The sequence below is a fragment of the Notechis scutatus genome, chromosome 4 (assembly GCF_049901735.1).
Source record: "Notechis scutatus isolate UNSWTSFEM ecotype Mainland chromosome 4, rNotScu1.2, whole genome shotgun sequence".
NCBI lineage: Eukaryota > Metazoa > Chordata > Lepidosauria > Squamata > Elapidae > Notechis > Notechis scutatus.
The window spans coordinates 59981138-60002068 of record NC_142012.1 but is presented as its reverse complement, the minus strand read 5'-3'; the positions used below and the strand labels follow the sequence as shown (position 1 = coordinate 60002068).

General features: G+C 41.1%; 1 protein-coding gene across 3 annotated transcripts in view; it reads left to right on the top strand.

Moving 5' to 3' along the window:
- Positions 1–20931, top strand: part of PDGFRA (platelet derived growth factor receptor alpha) — an 82160-nt gene that overhangs the window by 21665 nt on the left and 39564 nt on the right. For all 3 annotated transcript variants that reach the window (XM_087963514.1, XM_087963515.1, XM_026683892.2), the window contains exons 3-11: positions 206–520; positions 5037–5303; positions 8476–8606; positions 9810–9981; positions 10063–10252; positions 11902–12017; positions 13940–14063; positions 17264–17457; positions 19595–19689. In XM_087963514.1, coding sequence (XP_087819640.1) covers positions 206–520; positions 5037–5303; positions 8476–8606; positions 9810–9981; positions 10063–10252; positions 11902–12017; positions 13940–14063; positions 17264–17457; positions 19595–19689 — 1604 coding nt within the window. The remainder of the gene's footprint in view (positions 1–205; positions 521–5036; positions 5304–8475; positions 8607–9809; positions 9982–10062; positions 10253–11901; positions 12018–13939; positions 14064–17263; positions 17458–19594; positions 19690–20931) is intronic.

Genomic DNA, 20931 nt, shown 5'->3' with positions numbered 1-20931 from the left:
GCCCAAGCAGGAGACTCTATGACACCATTTCTCTGGTTTAACTTTCTCGCTTTTTGTTTTCGTAGAGTTCCTGTTGATTTTATTCTTGTTGATTTTTTTTCAGAGAGGCAGTGATGGAAATGGCCCAAAGGGGTTGATTGTCTCTTCCTCGAGATTTAACCATGTTCTTCCTGGTAACACACCTTGCTTTTTTGGCCCCCTGTAGGGTCATGCATCATCTCCTGCCAGAGTTTGCTTCCCACTATTCTTCCAAACGAAGAGCAAATGGTCGTGCAGCTGAATGGCCCCTTCACGCTGAAGTGTTCTGGAGACAGCGAAGTCAGCTGGCAGCATCCTATCCCGGAAGGCAACCATTCCATAACCATCAGGAATGAAGAGAACAACAGTGGCCTTTTTGTGACCGTCCTTGAAGTGTCAAACGCTTCGGCTTCTCTCACCGGATTATACATTTGTTATTATAATCATTCTCAAGAGGAAGATGGCGAGGTGGAGGGGAAAGAGATCTACATTTTTGTGCCAGGTGAGTTGACTTGAGCCACAGTGGCGCCGCGGTGGTTAGAGCGCAGTACTGCAGGCTTCTTCTGCTGACTGACTGCAATTTGGCAGATCAAATCTCACCAGGCTCAAGGTTGACTCAGCCTTCCCTCCTTCTGAGGTGGGTAAAATGAGGAGCCAGGTTGTTGGGGGCAATAGGCTGACCCTGTAAACTGCCTAGAGAGGGCTGTAAACACTGATGGGATTCACCCTTTTTTTTTTACTACTGGTTCTATTTTACTACTGGTTCTATTTTACTACTGGTTCTATTTTACTACTGGTTCTATGGCGCTTCTGATTCTGCCATGGAAATCATCTGAGCACACAAACAAGCAATAAAGCACAGGAAAGGGCGGAGGCAGTTGGGCAGGTCCAACTGCTTACCGGCGCTACCGATTCAGTAGAACCGGTGCAAACCATCAGCATCCCACTACTGGCGGTAAAGCACTGTGAAGTGGTGTATAAGTCTAAGTGCTATTGCTATTAAAGTCAACTGGTAGGGTTTGGGATAAAGAGACAAGTAGCTTCTACTGGATCCCTTTGACTTAGAGCAATTGAATTCTCAGTGATTCTCGACCTATTCTTCACCACGGACTCCCTTTAAATACCTTTTGTGGCCATGGGCATGGGCATCGTGTCTGTCGACTGCCGGTTGAAAACCCCTGGAATACAAAATCACCATCAACGAATCGTTATCAGTTTATGGAATCAACTCAAATATCTAAGGCTTGGTCCTTTCGGTACTACAGGGCACCCATCTAAAATATATACTGCTTAATAAAATAATTAGACTTTGGCTGCTCTATTAGACTACAGGACTTTCCCTATGGATTATAGGGTTAGCTGAGAAGCATGCAAGCTTTAATTTAGTTCATTCTTTATTATTCCAATGAAAATGTGGGGCTCTTTTTCATTATGAGCTGTCTATCTCTAGGAAAGTACCATTTTTTGAAGAATTTTTGAAGGCACAGGTGGAAGCCATTTTCTTTATTGAAAGCAGAAAGCTTTTAAAGTCCATATACTAAATCAATTCCGAAGGAAAACGTTGGGGAATGAGAAGAAAGGTGGGGCTATCAAAATCTTTTGGGGAGATAGCAAATGCATTCATTATAGCAGGGGTGAGGATCTATGGCCCTTTTATGACCTGTGGACCTCAATTCCCAGAATTCCTGAGCCAGCACTTAACATCTGCCTTGGTTAGCAGCAGAAATTTGGGGTTCAATTTGTGGTCGTAAATGGAGGATTACCTGCAGTGGTGGGATTCAAATAATTTAACAACCGGTTCTCTGCCCTAATAATTTTTTCCCCACAACCAGTTCACCAAACAGCTCAGAAAGTTAACAACTGGTTCTCCCGCAGAGGTGTGAACTGGCTGAATCCCACCACTGATTACCTGTCAAAGGAGAATTTTGAGCTTATTTGGTCATGTTTCCTGACTGGTCTATTTGGGATGGCTGACAAAATATCTCTGAGTTCTTGTTTGGTTATCCTTGGAAATGGAAGATTGGATTAAGGCAGGCAAATGCTCCTTTGGGTTGACTTGAGAATGGCAGCAGACTTTGGAAAGAATATTGAAACAGTTGCTTGTGTGTGCCATCAAACCGATGTCATTTGTCAACAACCGCATAGATCTATGATGGCCAACCTATGGCACACATGCCACAAGTGGCACGCAGAGCCATTTGTGCTGGCATGTGAGCCGCAGGCAAACTTACCTCACTACGCATGCGTGCGCCTCACAGCTGATTTTTTTTTTGGGGGTTGGTTTGAGGTCTTTTCGGACTCCCAGAGGCTTGGAAAAAACTTCTGCAAGGCTTTTCAGGACGAATTATAGGCCCATTTCGTCACTTCCTGTAATACTGGAAGTGATGAAACGGACCTATAATTTAGCCTGAAAAGCCTTGCAGAGGCTTTTTCCAAGCCTCTGGGAGGCTGAAAAAGGCCTCAAACCAGCTGAAAAATCAGCTGTGAGGAGCAGTGCAGGTAAGAGGGTGGCGGGGGGAATTGTGTGCGCATGCACAGGGGGCGTGGGAAGGGGAGGGGTCATGCATTGCATTCTGGGTGCTGGCAGTTTTTGGCACAGGAGCCCAAAAAGGTTAGCCACCACTGGCATAGATTATGTTCCCAACTTGATCCTTCAAGTCCATCAGTGGTACAACGATCCTTGCTGTAATTAAGTCCTTTGTTGCTGTCTACTTTGTTGCTGTCTTCCTCTTCTTGTATTCTTTCTCTCTTTCCTAACATTAGAACCTTCCTCGGAGGGCTATGTCTTCGTAGGATGTGTCTGAAGTAGGATAATTTCAACCTGGTCAATAGTAGTGTGGATAAGAATTCTGGGTTGTGATCCATTTTTTTTCCTGGCCTTCCATAGCCTTCTTAGAATTTTTTTCCCCCCAACACCAAAGTTCAATACTTATTCAAAGTTGATACTCTATTCTGCTTTTTCAAAGTTTATAACACCACAAAGAAAACTGTGTGACCTATACTATCCCTCAGACTGTACTCTGAGTGTAAGAGTGTCCCTATCTTAGCCAAAGATGGAAAATTTCTAGTCCCAGAATTAAGATGGTCCAAAACTGTCTTGCTAAAAGTTGAGTTGAATGTTCTTCTTCCCTAACCAGACCTACACAGCTTCCAGACACTACAACCAAAGCTCAACACTATCACTTGGTCAGCCCACAACTATGGTCACTATACCGGTGATCCTGCATCCCATGCTGATGGATGGCCTTCTCCAGTGACTTCATATAGATGTCAAACAGAGGTTGGGTGAAATACGAGCGTGAAGCATTTGCAAGATTTCTTCTGTTCAATTTCCATATGGAGATACTGGGAAAAGTTAACTGTCACTTTAGGATGAGGTATCATCAATATAGTGATGATATCCAGCTTTATATCCATTCCAGGCCATCTGAGAAATGTGGTAGAAGTTATCTGGAGACAGTCAAGGATTGAACAGGGGGAAAACAAGCCACTCAACCAAGCAAGACAAAATTGCTTTTAATTCAGATTCCATGACTATTCCAAGTTTTCAACTTTAATTACCAGTTGAGTTGTGCTACCCTAGAGGGAACAGCTTCACAATCTGGGGTCTTCACAGGGTACCCATTTGCTACTAAAGGAGTAAGTAGAAGACCAGATAGAAGCTTTAACTGGCATTGAGCTGTAGTTGGAATAGAATGAGCTAAGGACAGAATCATTCTTTTGTCATCTCTTGGCTAGATTACTACAATTCATCCCACATGGGACTTCTGATGAGGGTCAGCCAGAAACGTCTGACAGTCAGAATTCAATGGCCAGCACGCTCACTATATTGCCACATTACTCTGCTGTTATGAGAGCTGCTTTAGTTAGACTATGTTTCTGAGTATAGTTCAAAGTCCTGGGTGCTAATTTTTAAAATTCAATATGGCTCACGGCCTAGATTTCTTTTTTCTTTTGTAAAAGTTTTTTATTTTTTAAAGACAAACACTAACAAACACAAACATAAAACATCAACATAAAACCGTCTTCCAAAATACAGCGTGTTGGTTGGTACATTTCTTTCGTGCAAGGTCATAATATCAACAGTCTTCCCCCTTTCAAACATATATTCACATTACATAAGTCAACTATACATATTATATTATATTACACTGTATTATTATTATATCATTATTAGACTCAGCTATAAATTCACATAGTTCTTATTGAGCAAATCTGAGTTTTAACAAATCTGAGAATTCATTTCATTATGTTCAATTATATAATATTACATCATATTATCTTGCATATCATACTATTCCTTTTTATAACATAATTTACTTCTCTATTATCTAACCATTGATAAAATAAATCCCAAATTTTGTAATATTCTTTATCTTCTTGCTCTCTGATTGCTAATATCAATTTACTCATTTCTGCACATTCCATAATTTTCTTAATCACCTCTTCCTCTATTGGAATTTTTTCACTTTTCCAATTTCTAGCAAATGCAATTGTAGCTGCTGTTAACACATTTATAATCAAATATGTCAATTCTCCACTGTATCCTTCAGGCAAGATACCCAATAAAAAAATATCTCTGGTTTCAAATCTATATGCTGTTTTGTCATATTTTTTTTTCAAACCATGTATGAATTTTAGTTCAGTATCTCTTAGCTTCCACACACGTCCACCACATATGATAATGTGATCCAGGTATCTGAAGCCTGGATTTCTGACAGACTGTCCATCTCAGGTAGATTGGGCCTTCAGAATAATCCATGTGTCTACTAAGGGTGCCCACCTTCTGATTATGGTTGGAGAGACTCAACCCTGGGTGTTCTCTGTGTGAATTCTCCTTCTGCAGAAATATTGTCACACTAGTTTGTTTAGGGTGGCATTAGCTTGGCTGAGCAAGAGGCGGATCACCCGGAATAACTCACATTACTGTACAACACATGGAATGCAGGCTTGAGATTGAACTTATTAATATATGTAGTTATTCCTATTGATGCATCAGAGTATCTCATTCTCAACAGATTCAGCTGTTCCCTTTGTGCCGACCTCCCCAGAAGATTCGTTCATTGTTGCCAGCGAGGAAGACAATTCTTCAATTATCCCCTGTCGCACAACTGATCCTAACACTCAGGTCACCCTGATGAACAGAGAAGGAAAAATTCTGTATGCCTCTTATGACAACAGGCTGGGCTTCATTGGGAACTTCTCTTTGGGGTCCTACATATGCAAGACAACAGTCAAAGCAGTCGAATTCGAGTCTGGAGAATTTTTCATCTACGTTTACAAAGGTACATCTCTTTGTACTTTTCAATCGAAATGTAGATACATGGCAAGTTTGTGTGATGACCTGGGGTGTGGCACAAAGGCAACACAGTCAGAGAATAAGAATGAGTTCCTTTATTAGCTCCAACTTTGCCCCCAATGTTCTGGTTATCTTCCAGTCTGGAGAAAAACTCTCCCATGAACCTGCAACAGCCTTTGGCTGCAGATATTCCAGTCCAAAAGTTGTAAACTGAAAACTTTAAACCATAAATTCAACAAGGCAAAATAAGGTAATTAAATCTGGCAGAGCAAAATATGGAGCTCCAGAAATGAAGGAACAAGGCAGTAAATCAAACCAGTTGGGAGGATTCCAGGAACTCAGATAACCGCAGTCAAACACAAGATAAACTCAATGTTTGTTCCCGACAACCGCCTCACCCACCTGCCTCTCCTTTAAACACCATCCCCAAGTGTGCCTTGTGAAGGGAATCAGGGCCCTTTCCTCTCTCGTAAGCCATGCAACCCACGTTGCTCTCTTCTCCGTTCTTCCCTGTGTGCCCTAGGATGAAGAGGGGGTGAGCCTTGGTCTCCCTCCGAATTCCCTCTCCCTTGTTCTACCTCTTCCCTGCTCTGCCCAGCCTGACTTTGCCCTTCCCCAGTTTCTTCCACAGCCAATGGAGCCACACTCCTGCTCCCTGTCAGCTGTTTGTCTTCCTCCTCTGATTCATACTTGAGGGGGTGGATGACAGGTTGAGTCTCCTTAGATGCTTCGTCAAAAGGGCCCAACTGCTTCTACTTAAAGACACGGTCATCTTATAAGTACAAGTGGTCCTCGACTTATGACCACAATTGAGGCCAAAGTTTCTGTTGCTAAGTGAAGACACTTGTTAAGTGAATTTTGCCCCATTTTACAACTGTTGAGCGAGTCACTGCAGTCGCTAAGTTAGTAACACACTTGTTAAGCGAATCTGGATTTCCCCATTATATTTTGCTTGTCAGAAGTGATTCACACGACCTTAGGACACAGCAATGGTCATAAGTGTGAGTCACATCTGGATTTTTGATCACAGGATCGTGGGGTTGCTGTGAAAAAGGTCGTAAGTGTGAAAAAACGGTCAGAAGTCCCCTCTTTTCAGTGCCGTTGTAACTTTGAACGGTCACTAAATGAACTATTGCAAGTGGAGGACTATCTGTACAGATTTAATTCTCACATGGCTGCAGGGAAGTAAGTGTTTACACCCCACTCCCCTAAAAGACAGATGGAAATGGGATCTCCTGTGCAGAAGAGAGACCAAGCAAACTCGTATATAGAGCCAGAAAGGGAGGAAAGGTACAAACAGATTCTGAATGTTTACTTTATAGAAAGAAATACTGCTTGTCATTGGAATAATCTACTTACAGATTTCTAACTTTACTTTAATAAAATGTACTGATCAGAAGTTTGGAAGTCCTTTGAACTTGCTTGGTTGGTTCCAGTCCTGTCTACCAATTGAAGGCAAATCGTTTTTCTTTCATGTGGCCTGTGAGGCATAAATACTTCAGCTCTGGCCTTAATGGTAGGATTAGCTATGTGATTAGACCAATAAGCCACCACCAGCCTCTCCTAAGACTCCAGAATTTCCTAACCTTCCTTTATATGTGTGTGTGTTCTGACCCAAGCCTTACTCAAAGCAAACAAACGCAAAACAGAGATTAATGCTTCTCTGTGAATTCCGTTCATTCACAGTAAAACGCTATTAAAACTAATTGTCCCAGATAAGAGCAAGGCCTGTCAAGGTTGTGCAAGGCTGCCAAGAACACAAGATTAAGTGCAAGGAAATATTAAAGCCAAATGTCAAACCAGGGTAGACTGAACTTCCATGAGGACTTGAAGTGCAAGAACTTCTTTGCTTCCTGCAAAGAATCCCACCTCTGAGGGCTGGCTTTTATCCCTTAAGGGAGGGGCCATCACTTTGCAGCCTTACTCCTGAGTCACCCATGCTGTTGCAGCTGCCCTTTCCTTCGAGCAGACCTGCACGCATGCCCACTGGGCACAGTCTCCTCGGGGTCCTCTGCATCACTGCTGCCAACCTCCACAAGCTCTGAAGACAGCACTTCGTTCTCTGATAGTCCTGGCTCCATCCCTGCTTCACACGCAGGCCCCTCATCTGAGTCCTCGCTCTCTGAGACCTCAGCCATCCTCACCTGCTGCTGGTGAACCATAACAGTGTGTTTTTCCCCCTGTCACTGCTTCCCATTTGCTGTACAGGTTTTTTTCCTTTTCTTCCTAATCTCCAGTTTCTATTTTTTCCGAATTTCTAAATGTGTCTGGCAAACATTAAGAACTGGGTGATTATTCTGAGAGGTTGTACAAAGAAAAATTATGTTTTATTGGAGAATTTAACATGGGGGTTAATAATTTATTCTGAACACATGCAAAATTGAATTTGGGTCGGTCCCTAAGCACCAGCAATTTACTCTTCCGAGCTTTGGGACTCATGCTGGAAATTCCCATCTTCAGGGAATTTCTCTACTGGAATATGTGCTTTGGGCTTTCTGTGAATCATGTTTAACAGATAATCAGAGTTGGAAGGGACCTTGTAGGTCATCTAGTCCTACCCCCCACCCAAGCGGGAGACCCTACACCATTTCTGACAAATGGCAGTCCAATCTCTTCTTGATGTGGTGCCTTCCTATTGGCTGTTTGGTGTATCGGTGGCTGGCAATTGGTTGTCATTTCCTTGTGCTGCCAAGCCCTTTTTACAAGGAAATGACAGCCAATCACCAGCCATCGACACACCAATCAGCCAATAGGACTAGCTATATTCCCTAGGTTCAGGCAGATGGAGGATGACCAGGTGCTGGAAGGAGAATAATTGGGACAATAATGTGCTCTTTTCCAAGTCTACAACTAGATTCCTGCTTTTGAGTCCCAAAGAGGACCATGTTCCACCCTTACAATAATTCAAATATGTTATTTATTTTATATGGCAAATGGGATGCAGAACTCTATTTGTTCTTTTAGCTCAAAAAACCTCCAGATGCCCTCAGTTGGCCCCATAAATGACAGTTTTTGAAAATACTCTGATTTAGTTTAATAAATTTCTTCTCACACTTCTTTAATACTGATGTTCTCCTTAATATACAGAGAAAAATAAGGTATTCGAGAGAACGACGTTCTATACATATTCTTTCTTAAAATGTTTAATCATCTTCCAGCTCCATCATACCTTCATGTTGACATAGAGTCCCCGAAGACTGTATATAAAACAGGAGAAACTATTACTGTTACTTGTGTGGTCTTGGATAACGAAGTGGTGAACCTAGAGTGGAATTATCCAGGGAAAGTGGTAAATATCCCTCTTTGTTGTTGACTCAATGACCGGAGGATACCGTGGGTGGGGCTTTAATTCCTGTTTGTTTTTTTAAAAAAAAAGAAAATGACTGGATTAAAAACATTTGGAAGAAAGGCCAATTGTTAAATGCATTCGCTTAGTCAACTGTCAAGACTTAATGGTTAGCAAGCATTGCAGAGCTTTGCAAAATGTTATGCGGAGATGAGTAACACATGAGTTTGACAGGAAGCGGGAGAGGAAGAGCAGTAACACTTCCACCAACCTGGAAAATATAATACAGCAAAAATGGTTTTTGTATAGTTGCTCACGTGTTACACTTGTGCTGATGAAAAAACATGATCGTTTCCAAATGTCTTTAAGTCGTAATCCAAAGCAGCCTTCTCTAATGTGTTCTCCTCCAGAAGGTTTGGACTCCTCAACCTGCATAACATTAGACAGCATTGACAAATATGGAATCCAGAATAGGACTTCCTCTGAAAATCTTTGTGGACATGGAGCAGGGATCTTCAAACTTGACAGTGGACTTTAAGACTTGTGGACTTCAACTCCCAGAATTCCTCCTCCAGTCATGTTAGCTCAGGAATTCTGGGAGTTGAAGTCTACAAGTTATTACCTTATGCCACCAGACTTGAAATTCTAGACCCTAGAACTATGACACCTTCGATCTGATCTAAGTATAGTACATAAAATTATACATTGTAAAGTCCTACCTGTCAATGAATAATACTTCAGCTTCAACCATAGCAATACAAGAGCACACAATAGATTCAAACTCAAGGTAAACCGCACCAAACTTGATTTCAGGAAATATCTGGAATACTCTACCTGACTCTGTGGTTTCTTCCCCAAACCCCCAAAACTTTAACCTTAGACTGTCTACTATTGACCTCACCCCTTTCCTAAGATGTCTGTAGGGGGTGTGCATAAGCGCACCAACGTGCCTACAGTCCCTGTCCTATTGTTTCTTTTTATTTTTCTTATATGTATCCATTTCATGTATTCATAACTATGTTTATACTTATACCTGTTATCTTATAATCACTTGACAAAATTAAAAAAAAAAAGTCTTAAACTTGCCAAGTTTGAAGACCCTTGACATGGAGGCTGATGAAATAGCATAATATTTTCTGTAGGTATCTTATCTTAAAACGATTTCTGTCTTGACTATCTGTTCTATTCCTTCTCTCCCTTATGCAGAAGAATAAAGGAATAATTACCCTCGATGACATCAAGGTTCCAACGCAGAAGCTGGTTTATAATTTAACCATTCCAGATGCATCAGTGAAGGACAGTGGAGATTATGAGTGTGCTGTCCGACATGTGACCAAAGATTTCAAGAAAATGGAAAGGATAGCCATCTATGTTCATGGTAGAGTCTCTTTCTCTTTTTCCCTCTGTTGGTCATGAGAATGGCAACCGAGGTAGTCATGGAACTATTGTCTTCCTACAGATAAAGGGTTCATTCATTTGGAGCCCCATTTCAAGCCCACAGAAGCTGTCAATCTACACGAAGTCAAAAACTTTGTAATTTTTGCCGATGCATACCCAGAGCCAAAATTGTTTTGGCTGAAGGACAATGTCACTCTGATGGAGAATCTCACGGAGATTGTGACCAGTTCCAAGCAAATCCAAGAAACAAGGTAAAGGAACAAGTCTGTCATGGGTGGATGGGTTTCTTCACCATTGAATTCTCCATTGGTGAAACCAGGTTTCTTCTCAGAAATTATTTATTCTCCACGCTGAATAATCTTCATTCCATGCTATACTTCTCTGAAAATTTTCCCTAGTTCTCAGTCTATACATCTACTCTGTTTTTGACCAATGATTTTGTCTTTGTCAAAATATATGTTGGACATTCTCAAGAAAAGATTGGATAACCCTTTGTGTAGAATGATATAAGGTCTCCTTCCATAGTCAGGGGGTTGGATTAAAAGATCTCCAAGGTTCCTTCCAACCCTATGATTCTAAGTCAGACGTTCCCAAACTTGGCAACTTTAAGATGTGTGGACTTCAACTCCCAGAATTCCTCAGCCAGGTATGGAATTATGGGAGTTGATGTCCACACGACTTAAAGTTGCCAAGTTTGGGGACCCCTGTTCTAAGTATTGGTTGAACAGAGTAATTCTGGTTTATTCCTTGTTTCTTTGTTGGTCAGTGCCAGGTAGACATTACAAAACACACACAGCTTCCTGTGTTTTCCTCCCTAAAATGTTAACCCTTTTCATTCCAAATCATTGAAGATATTGACTCTATACTCACAACCTGTCTGTTGTGAGTCTGAACTTTCTATTCCCCCTCTCCCCGTTTCCCCCACTTCTGCTATATCTTTCACAGCAACAGCAATTATTCCAGTCCCAAATCCCATGAGTTCATAACTGCAAACTTGCAATGTTTATTGTTCTGTGTAATCCGTCTGCTGCCTGTCTTCTCAAGAGTCAGACTACAAGTCCCAACACCCCCAATTTTCTTCGGATGAATGTGTCCGAATGTGCCACCAGTGGCCAGCAGAGCTGGTGGCACATTCGGACAGTGAGGAAGTTGGGGAGGAACAGGGGCCAATCCTGGAGCCTGGGGAAGGCTCTGACGAGGGCTACCTTCGGAGTTGGAGATCAGTGGGGCAGAAGAACAGCTGGAGCCTGTTCCCGATGTGTGCATGTGCAGAGCTGCCAGGAGAAGGGAACAGTTAAGGAACAAGGGTTGACTCGGGACTAAAGGCACAGGTGGACGGTGAATGGCCCATTCCATAGGGAACAAATAAGAGTGAAAGGGGAGTGATGTTTGCAGGAGACAATTAGCATGAAGATTTGTTTATCTGAGTTCATGACTCCCCGAGACTCCTTGCCAAGTATTTCCTTGTACAGCATTGCTCTTGGAAGCTATCGGCCTGGCAGTTCTCCAAGCCTGATAAGGTCTGTAGTTGCAATTCACCCTTGAAAGACTGTTTGCCGGGACTTTTCTGGATGTGAATGATAGAAATTCACATTAGCCAAATAAAAAGGGGTTTTTTTCGGGATAAGGAGTCTGTTTTGTGATTTTTGCAAAGCCTCGGTCAGAACAAGAAGTAAGGCCAGTGATCTTAACTCTGTCAGTGGAAAACGGGATATAAATGCTATACATTTGATTTAGGATCAGAGAGAAGAGGTACTTCAAGAACGGTGACATTTTGGTCTAACGAGTCTTTCCTGATACAGTCCATATATTTTGGTTTCCATTAAAATAATGACTCCGCTTCCTGCTGAGCTGTGCTATTTTTTTTAATCACAGTTGTTGTTTTTTACTCCTCTCACAGATATCAGAGTGTATTAAAATTAATTCGTGCCAAGGAAGAAGACAGCGGATATTATACACTCATAGCACAGAATGAGGATGAAATCCAAAGATACACTTTCTCTCTGCTCATACAAGGTAAACCTGTAAAATGGGACAAACCAATATCAATATCAGTAAAGGAGAATATTTGTAGTTCAGGGTTGCTATCAATGGTGGGATTCAATTTTTTTTTCAAATTTTTTTACTCCTGGTTCTGTGGGCGTGTCTTGGTGGGCATGGTGTGGCTTGGTGGGCGAGGCAGGGAGAAGGTTACTGCAAAATCCCCATTCCCTCCCCACCCCACTAACCTGCTTTCCAGCTCCGTTCTCCTGTGCAGGGTAACAAAAGAAGACCGAGCCAATCAGCTGGGACTTTGGAGGCGGAGAATAGATGGGGGCGGGGCCAGTCAGAGGCGGTATTTGCCAGTTCTCTGAACTACTCCAAATTTCCGCTACCGGTTCTCCAGAACTGGTCAGAACCTACTGAATACCCACCTCTGCTTCAATGGACTCATCACATCATGAAATACTTCTGAAATTCAGTCAGTTAACTTAGCAAATTATGTAGGAAAATTGTGCTTGCTTGTTGATACCGGTGGATGATAGTCTGGAGATTATTTCAGTCGACATACTGTACTTAAACATCTGGTGTGCTTGGCTGAAAGGCAGATGTGGTCACATCCATGTGGTTTTAATTTGGAGAGAGGAAGGGGGCACATTAAGGGGATAAGGAATTACGGAACAAAATAAGCATTTAGTGGAGAACTTACCCTGATGACCATGTTTAAGGAAGAAATTTGGAAGGAGTTCATAGAGACCTGTTTCCATTCCATGCTATCAGATACTTTTTATTTACTTGCAATAAAAGGGCTTCAATTAATTGGATCCTAGATTTTAAATGTTTTTATATGACTTGCAGATGGTAAATGCTGTTTTGGGGATCTCTTCTCTCTGACACAGAGAGGAGTGTGTAGTTTTTAATCATGGGATTTACAATATCAATGCACAATTTGGCAGGTATGTTCCTCTTGGCTCCTAGGGGCTCCCTAAGAAAGGATTTTTGGAAATGACCATCAGAGCGTTACTATTTCCTATATTATTATTAACACGCTCTGATTCTACGGAGTTCTACTCCCCTTCCCCACCTGAAAAGAAATCTCTTCCAAATGCAAAACACAAGCAGAGGAGAAGAGTTTCAGTTTCATAGCACCAAGGCAGCTTTAGTACAGAACAGCTGAGCTAAGCCACACCCAGGCTCCTTGCTGTCTCCTTCTTGCTCACACTGCAAATACCAAATATGAGTTGCATTGTGAACAACACGAGGTAGTGAGGGGAGGGGGGAAAGGGTGGAGGGGGGAACTTGCCCCACTTGCTCCACATGCCTCGCCTGGCCACCGGGCTGCTTCTTTCCACTTCTTTCTTCTTCTGCTTTTGGCTGCAAGCAAGGAAAGCAGCAAAAGTCTTTCTTTCTCTCCCCTAAACTCTGCCAGAAATGAGTCTTTGGGACCCTGGCAAGGCATCCTGCTCCAAGAGGCTGTGCCATTCTGGCAGAGTTTGGGGGAGAGAAAGAAAGGCATGAGCTGCTTCTGCTCCTTTCCTTGCATGAAGCCCAAAGTCTCTCTCTCTCTCTCTCTCTCTGAGAATGGAGCTGGAGACAGTATCCTGCAATCCCAAATAAAGAATGATCGATCGGTAGGAAAACGGGGTGGGGAATTTTCCTGCAGACTTTCTTTGGGATTTTCCCAGGGTCCCTCTGGTCTGCGAGATTTAAAATTATGAGTTTGGTGGTCCCTGAGTTCCAAAAGGTTGGCGATCCCTGGCATAGACAATTCGTGTAGTGCAGGAGACTGTCTTGTCTCAGGGAATACAAGCAAAAAAACCGTCTCCATTTCTGAAGATGCATTTCCTCAAACAACAATGCCTGCTAGGCAGATGTGAATTCAGGAATAGACTGGCTCTGAAGAAACCACGTCCAACGCACAGACCTCTTACATCTTCTTCCTAATTTATCCCTTTCAGTTCCAGCTTTAATTCGGGACCTGGTAGATAATCACCATGGCTCTTCTGGGCAGACAGTCAAATGTTTGGCAGAAGGCACACCCTTGCCCGATGTGGAATGGCTGGTTTGCAAGGACATTAAGAAGTAAGGCCTTTCATTTTTTGCAGCCTCGAGTGGCTTTAGCTGGCTGGTATAATAATGTTTTCTCTATCCTTTTCATAATACATATGTTCTTCAACTGGGTACCTTCATGTTTTGTATTGCATTTCAACTCCCATAACTCTAAAATTAGTAATCATTTATTAGCTAATAATAAAGTAGTAGTACAATATGACAATGGGCAGTAAATGTTCTGACCAAGGCTTCCTGAGACCATAATCAAGCACATGCTTAGCTAAAAGAACTCTTGTTTTATTGCAACGCTGGGAATTATGTTCATTCCCAGCCTGTAATGAGTCCCAAACAGTCCCTCGAGATAAGCACTCACCTGTCTCTCATTTGAGTTGCTGCCAACAACTAAAGTGCCAAATGAACTATAAAAAAACCAACTGAAGTACAAAGTCCACACCCGGACTTCAAGGATTAATCCGAACAGAACGAACAACCTTGCTTCCTGCAGAGGTTTCTTCACCTCTGCCTGTCCTTTATACCTTATGGGAGGGGCAATCACCTCCCAGCTTTACTTCCAAGTCCCCCTTTTTGTCTCAGCTGCTCTTGCCTTCTAGCAGCTCTGCACACATGCGCATTGGGAACAGGGTCCCCTTGTTTCTCTGCCTCGCTGCTGCCAAACTCCGGAGGCCCTGGAGTCAGCACACAACTCCCAGATGGTCCTGGCCCCACCTCTGCATCAGATGCAGGACCCATGTCCGAGTCCACTCCAGACTCCTGGACTGGTCCCCATTCTTCCCCACTGTCCGATTCCATTGCCACATCCACCGGCTACCGGCGAACTACAATAGTAAAAATAGCAAATGGCTAAAGGGTTATGGGAGTTGAAACCATTTGAAAATACATTTTTTGACATCACTGGTGTAAAGATTTCAGAGTGGGAGTGGGAGTGGGAATATCATTTTATTGGTTAAAACACCTCTTGAATTTTTAACTCCTGGGTGCAATCGGTGTATCGTTAAATGTGTGAATGCATTTAATGTATCTTTAAACAATCCAAGCCACAAGATTTCCTAATCAGAGTTGGAGAAACAGCAATGGTTAATCATTTTTCTGACATGGTGTCTACTCCACAGCTATTATTTTCATCCTAGTCTAGTTTGATGAAAAGAAGGACTAGGGGAGACATGCTAGCAGTGTTCCAATATTTGAGAAGTTGCCCCAAAGAAGTGGGAGTCAACCTATTTTACAAAGCACCTGAAGGCAGGACAAGAAGTAATAGATGGACACTAACGAAGCAGAGAAGCAACCTAGAACTAAGGATAAATTTCCTGACAGTTTGAACAACTAATCAGTGGAGTAACTTACCTCCAGAAGTTGGGAATGCTCCAACATTAGAAGTTTTTAAGAAGACATTACATAACCATTTGTCTGAAATGCTATAGGATTTCCTGCCTAAACAAGGGGTTGGACTAGAAGACCTCCAAGGTCCCTTCCAACTCTATTATTCTATTCTACTCCTTATAGAAACTGGTACCCCTTGTGTGTTGGAATTGTACATAATTTAAAGTCCAAGATTAAGTCAACCTTTTTTTTTAAAACAAATTTTATTAATTTCAAAAACAAACAAATCATCATCAACCATTACATACTTGAACCTTTTTCCATTATAAGTTTTACAAGTCAGATAAAACCTTATTTTATACAATATAATTCTATTTTAAGCCATTTCCATATGAGCATAAAAATACTTATCCAATTTCTCTTTACTTCTCTTTACTCTTATTCAATTTCACTATTATTATTTCATCTATTTCTTTCTGACTTGGTTACCATTATTCTCATTCTGTATTTTTACAAGGTTTTATTAATTCTTCCAACAACATAAACACACAACAAACAAACATATAAAAATCTTTTAGGAAAGTAACTTGGCTCCAGGTACCTCTCTTTACATGGGCTTCAATTATATTCATGCTCATCTTACATATCATTACCTATTTTATTTACCATTCTATATCTTCTATAAAAACTTCTCCACACATTTCACTCTTCTTAATTCTATCTTATTTAATCCATCTTAATTTAAATCATTATATCTGTATCTTTGCCCATTCTTTATTATCCTCTATCTCATTCCTTATAATAAAAAGAAAAAGAATTTCTCCTGAAATCACTACTCAGAGTATGATACCTTTCTATCCTCCCCTAAATTAATTAGATTAACATTTAAAATAACACCTAATACTCAATCTGATTCTGCTTGGTACATTCTATCTACTAATTTTTTTTTTAATAATAATAAAAACAGAGTAATAAATCCAAAATGATTGAATACATAGTTAAATAATAAATCTAAATATTAAATCTTATAGCTTTCCCATTGCCTTTTCAAAAAACAAATGCTACTATAATAGTCCAAGATTAACTCAACCTTATAAACTGCACCTAACAATATTTCCTAAGTTTAAATTTTGTGTGAAAAGCAGGCTATAAATCTATCAAATAAATATTTTGGAATCAGGGATAACAACTGAGATTCCTAAAACTCCTGAAATTGCTTGTAGTATAAATCAGTGGCTGTTGTTCAAAGAAAACGTTGATACTGCTTGGGCAATGTGTCCGGATGGACGTAAAGTGGGAAAATACCAACAGAAGATTATGAAAATAATGGAATGTGCAGAAATGAGTCAATTGACATTAGCAATTAGAGGCAAGAAGATAAAGAGTATTATAAAATTTGGGATTTATTTTATCAATGGTTAGAAAAGAAAGTAGGGAAATAAGATGTAAAACAACGTAAATATGATAGAATAAAGATAAGACAATGTAATATGTTACAATGGATTATAATGAAATTAATGATATTATGAATTGAGCTATTTAAAAACAAACAAATTGAAATTTGCTCAAAAAGGATGATATAGTTTACAAGTAAAATCCAATAAGTTGTTAATAATAATATAATATGCATAATTATGTAATATGAATTTTAATAATGTATTCAGAAGGAAAGGATTATTGATACTGTACACAAGAAGATTTGCATCAACCAACACATTGTACAGTGGAAAGAAGATTTTATGTTTTGTGTTTATGTTTGTGGTTGTTTGTTTGTTGTTAAAAAGTAAAAATATATATATTAAAAAAAAAATAAGAAAAACTATTCACTAAATAGTTTGACTAGTAAAAGAAGATTCTTTGGCGGGATCAATCAAAAAGCTGCTTCTTTCTAGATGCAACAATGACACCTCATGGACCCTCCTGACCAACAATATTTCTGATGTCACGGTGGAGACCAGTCTCAATGAAAGGAACATGGTAGCTAGCCAGGTGACGTTTCAGAAGGTGGAAGAAATAATGGCCGTTCGATGTATGGCAAAGAATGACCTTCGTACCGTTACAAGGGAACTAAAGCTTGTGGCTCCCAGTAAGTTAACTTTGATCAACGTACTTACTCAACCCCCAAAACCCCACAACTTCAGATTTCCAGAAGATATAACTAAAACTAGAAAAGATCCATTTGGTGTACCACAGGGGTGTCAAACTCACACCGTCATGGCGGTGTCATGTGACGTATCGGGATATAACCCCCCCTTCACCAAACCGGGCAGGGGTGGGGCCAGCACGTGATGCATCCGGCCCATGGGGTATGATTTTGACACCCCTGGTGTAGCACATATAATTGAAAATAAATATGCTGTCAGGATTCCAGCAGTTACCCCTATTTAAGTCATGAGTCTCGAGCCAAACTTCCCAAACTTAAAAAGGATTTATTGGGAGTTAACATGCTGGCACTGACGACTCTGAGGCATGTAATTCATTATCACCCTTGACCCTGGTTTTCCCTCCACCCTCTGTGTGTATCGTAATTCATATTCTCCAATGAGACACATCCATAGCCAAGAGTCATCAATCATACTCTCCAGTTAGAATTTTGCCTGGCAGAAACTTCAGTCACCTAGTTACTATCTTTGAAAACTATTTATGGAATGCAGTTTTGATTTCCAAGCCACTGCACTGCTCCCCTCTCCCTTTCTGTTGGCAACTCTAAAAGACCAGAGAAATATTTTATGAGTATACATTGAAACAGGTAAATGTAGGCTAGCTTTTATAATATAGCACACTAAGCAATTGAGCCCAGAATTTATGATGCTAAGTGAGAAATGGGTTAAGTGGGTGTTGCCCTATTTTATGACCTTTCTTTGAATCATTTGTTAAATGAATCACTGCAGTTGTTCAATCAGTAACATGGTTGTTAAGCCAATTTGGCTTCCCCCATTGACTTGGCTTGTCAGAAGGTCGCAAAAGCGGATTAAATGACCCTGGAAAACTGTAACAGTCATAAACATGAATCTGTTATCAAGCATCCGAATGTAAATCGCGTGACCGTGGGGATACTTGTAATGATCATAAGTGTGAAAAAACTTTTTTCAGTGCTGTTGTAACTTTGAAAGGTCACAAAAAGAACTGTTGTAAGTTGAGGACTACCTGCATAGACGTGGCGGATTTTTTTTTATTTGCAATGTATCTGTCAAAGGAACAGGAACAATTTATAAAACCTCTTAGACAAAAGGGGGTTTGTTTTCACTGTTATTGCATCTGGATTGTTCCCACACATTTCCTTAGTTTTTGTTTTTAAACAATGATGACAGAGGAAGGGAAGGAAACTATATAGTGAATTTTTAAGGGGCTTAATTTGGAAAGTTTGGATTTTTTTTTTTTTTTTTTGCTGGCATACAATCTCTATTGTAGGATGATTACACAAGCTTTTGTAGGTTTACTTCATTAGGTTTGCCTAACTCCTATGTGTCATGCCCCTGTCAGAGTCTGAATCCAAGGAGGAAGCCATATAGCTGACAGGGAATGAGAGTGTGGTTCCGTTGGCTGTGGAGGAGGCTGGGGAAGGGCAAAGTCTGGCTGGGCAGAGCAGGGAAGAGGTAGAACAAGGGAAAGGGAGTTCAGAGGAAGAACCAGGCCCACCCCCTCTTCATCCTAGGGCACACAGGGAAGAACGGAGAAGAGAGCAACGTGGGTTGCATGGCTTAGGAGGGAGGAAAGGGCCCTGATTCCCTTCATTAGCCACAGCTAGGAAGACAGTTGATAAGAAAGGCAGACTGCATGTGGCAGGCTGCTGGGAGCAAACGTGACTTTATCTTGTATTGTCATGGCTTATCTGTGTTCCTGGTGTCTTCCCAACTGTGTGAGTTTTGCCATACCTTCAAGTCTGAAATTCTTGCTCCTGCCCTGCCAAACTAATTACCTCATTTTGGCTTGTTTGGACTTTAAGTTACAGTTTGTGTTGACCATGTTTTGGACTTGATTCTCTGCAGCCAAAGGCTGTTCCTGGGAGAGTTTTTCTCCAGCCAGAAGGTAACCTGGACATTGGGGGCAAAGTTGGAGATAATAAAGGGACTCTTATTGCTTATATGACTGTGTTGCCTTCGTGCCATGCCCTGGGTCATCACACTATGTGAACACCAGTGGTACTGCACCCGAAAGTGGGACCGAAAAATTATTTTGCTTTAAAAAGGGAATGAAAGAATCCTATGTGCTTCTCCTTACAGCGTTAAGATCGGAACTCACTGTGGCTGCTGCTGTCCTCGTCCTCCTTGTGATTGTAATAATTGCCCTGATTGTCTTGGTAATCATATGGAAACAGGTAAGGAGAAATCCACCCTCTAAACCAGGGGTGTCAAACTTGATTTCATTGAAGGCGGCATCAGGGTTGTGTTTGACCTTGGAGGGCTGGAGGTGGGTGGGAGGTGCATGTCCGATGGTTGGCGTGGCCACAGTGGGCATTTGACACAGGCTCACGATGCATTTTTTCCCCCTTTGCATTCAAAACAGCTCTCCAAAGGGAGATTTATTTGCTGGCACAAATAGTCTCAATTCCATAATGTAGAGATTAAAGACAGGTAGAGTCCCCAGCTGCTATGGGGCTGGACTCTTTTGCATAAGAGCAGAGCATAAATGAACTGACAATTTCTCCAGATGTCTCTAAAAACTGTCTGTCCAGCAGTCTATCCACCTTCGTTAGCACCTCTGACACAGCCCTGGAGAAGGACTTAATATTAGCAATAATTTACAAAATTGATATACCCACCCAATTCCCAATGACCCTGGATGGCTCACAACAATCAACAAATTTACAATTAAATCAACCATAGGTAAAAGGTTAAGATAAAAGATGGCAAATTTAGAGATATGAGGAGGCTCCCTCTCTCTCTCTCTCTCATCAAAGACGTGGGTGAAGAGCCAGATTTTTTTTTGCATGATAGAATAGAAGTGGATGGAGTGGAGTGGAGTGGAGTGGAGTGGAGTGGAGTGGAGTGGAGTGGAGTGGAGTGGAGTGGAGTAGAGTAGAGTAGAGTAGAGTAGAGTAGAGTAGAGTAGAGTAGAGTAGAGTAGAGTAGAGTAGAATAGAATAGAATAGAATAGAATAGAATAGAATTCTTTATTGGCCAAGTGTGATTGGACACACAAGGAATTTGTCTTCAATGCATAAGCTCTCAATGTACATAAAAAATACATTCATCAAGAATCATAAGATACAACAGTTAGTGATAGTCATAGGTTACTAAATAAGCAACCAAATCATACTGGGAAACAAATAAAACAATATGAATTGTAAAGATACAAGCAACACAGTTATAATTATAAGTGGGAAGAGATAGATACTAGGAAGGATGAGAAGAAGAATAGTAATACAGCCTTAGTAAATAGTTTGACAGTGTTGAGGGAATTATTTGTTTAGCAGAGTGATGACTAGAAAAAACTGTCCTTGTGTCTAGTTGTTCTGGTGTGCAGTGCTCTGTAGTGTTGTTTTGAGGGTAGAAGTTGAAACCGTTTGTGTCCAGGATGTGATGGGTCTGTAGATATTTTCACAGCCCTCTTTTTGACT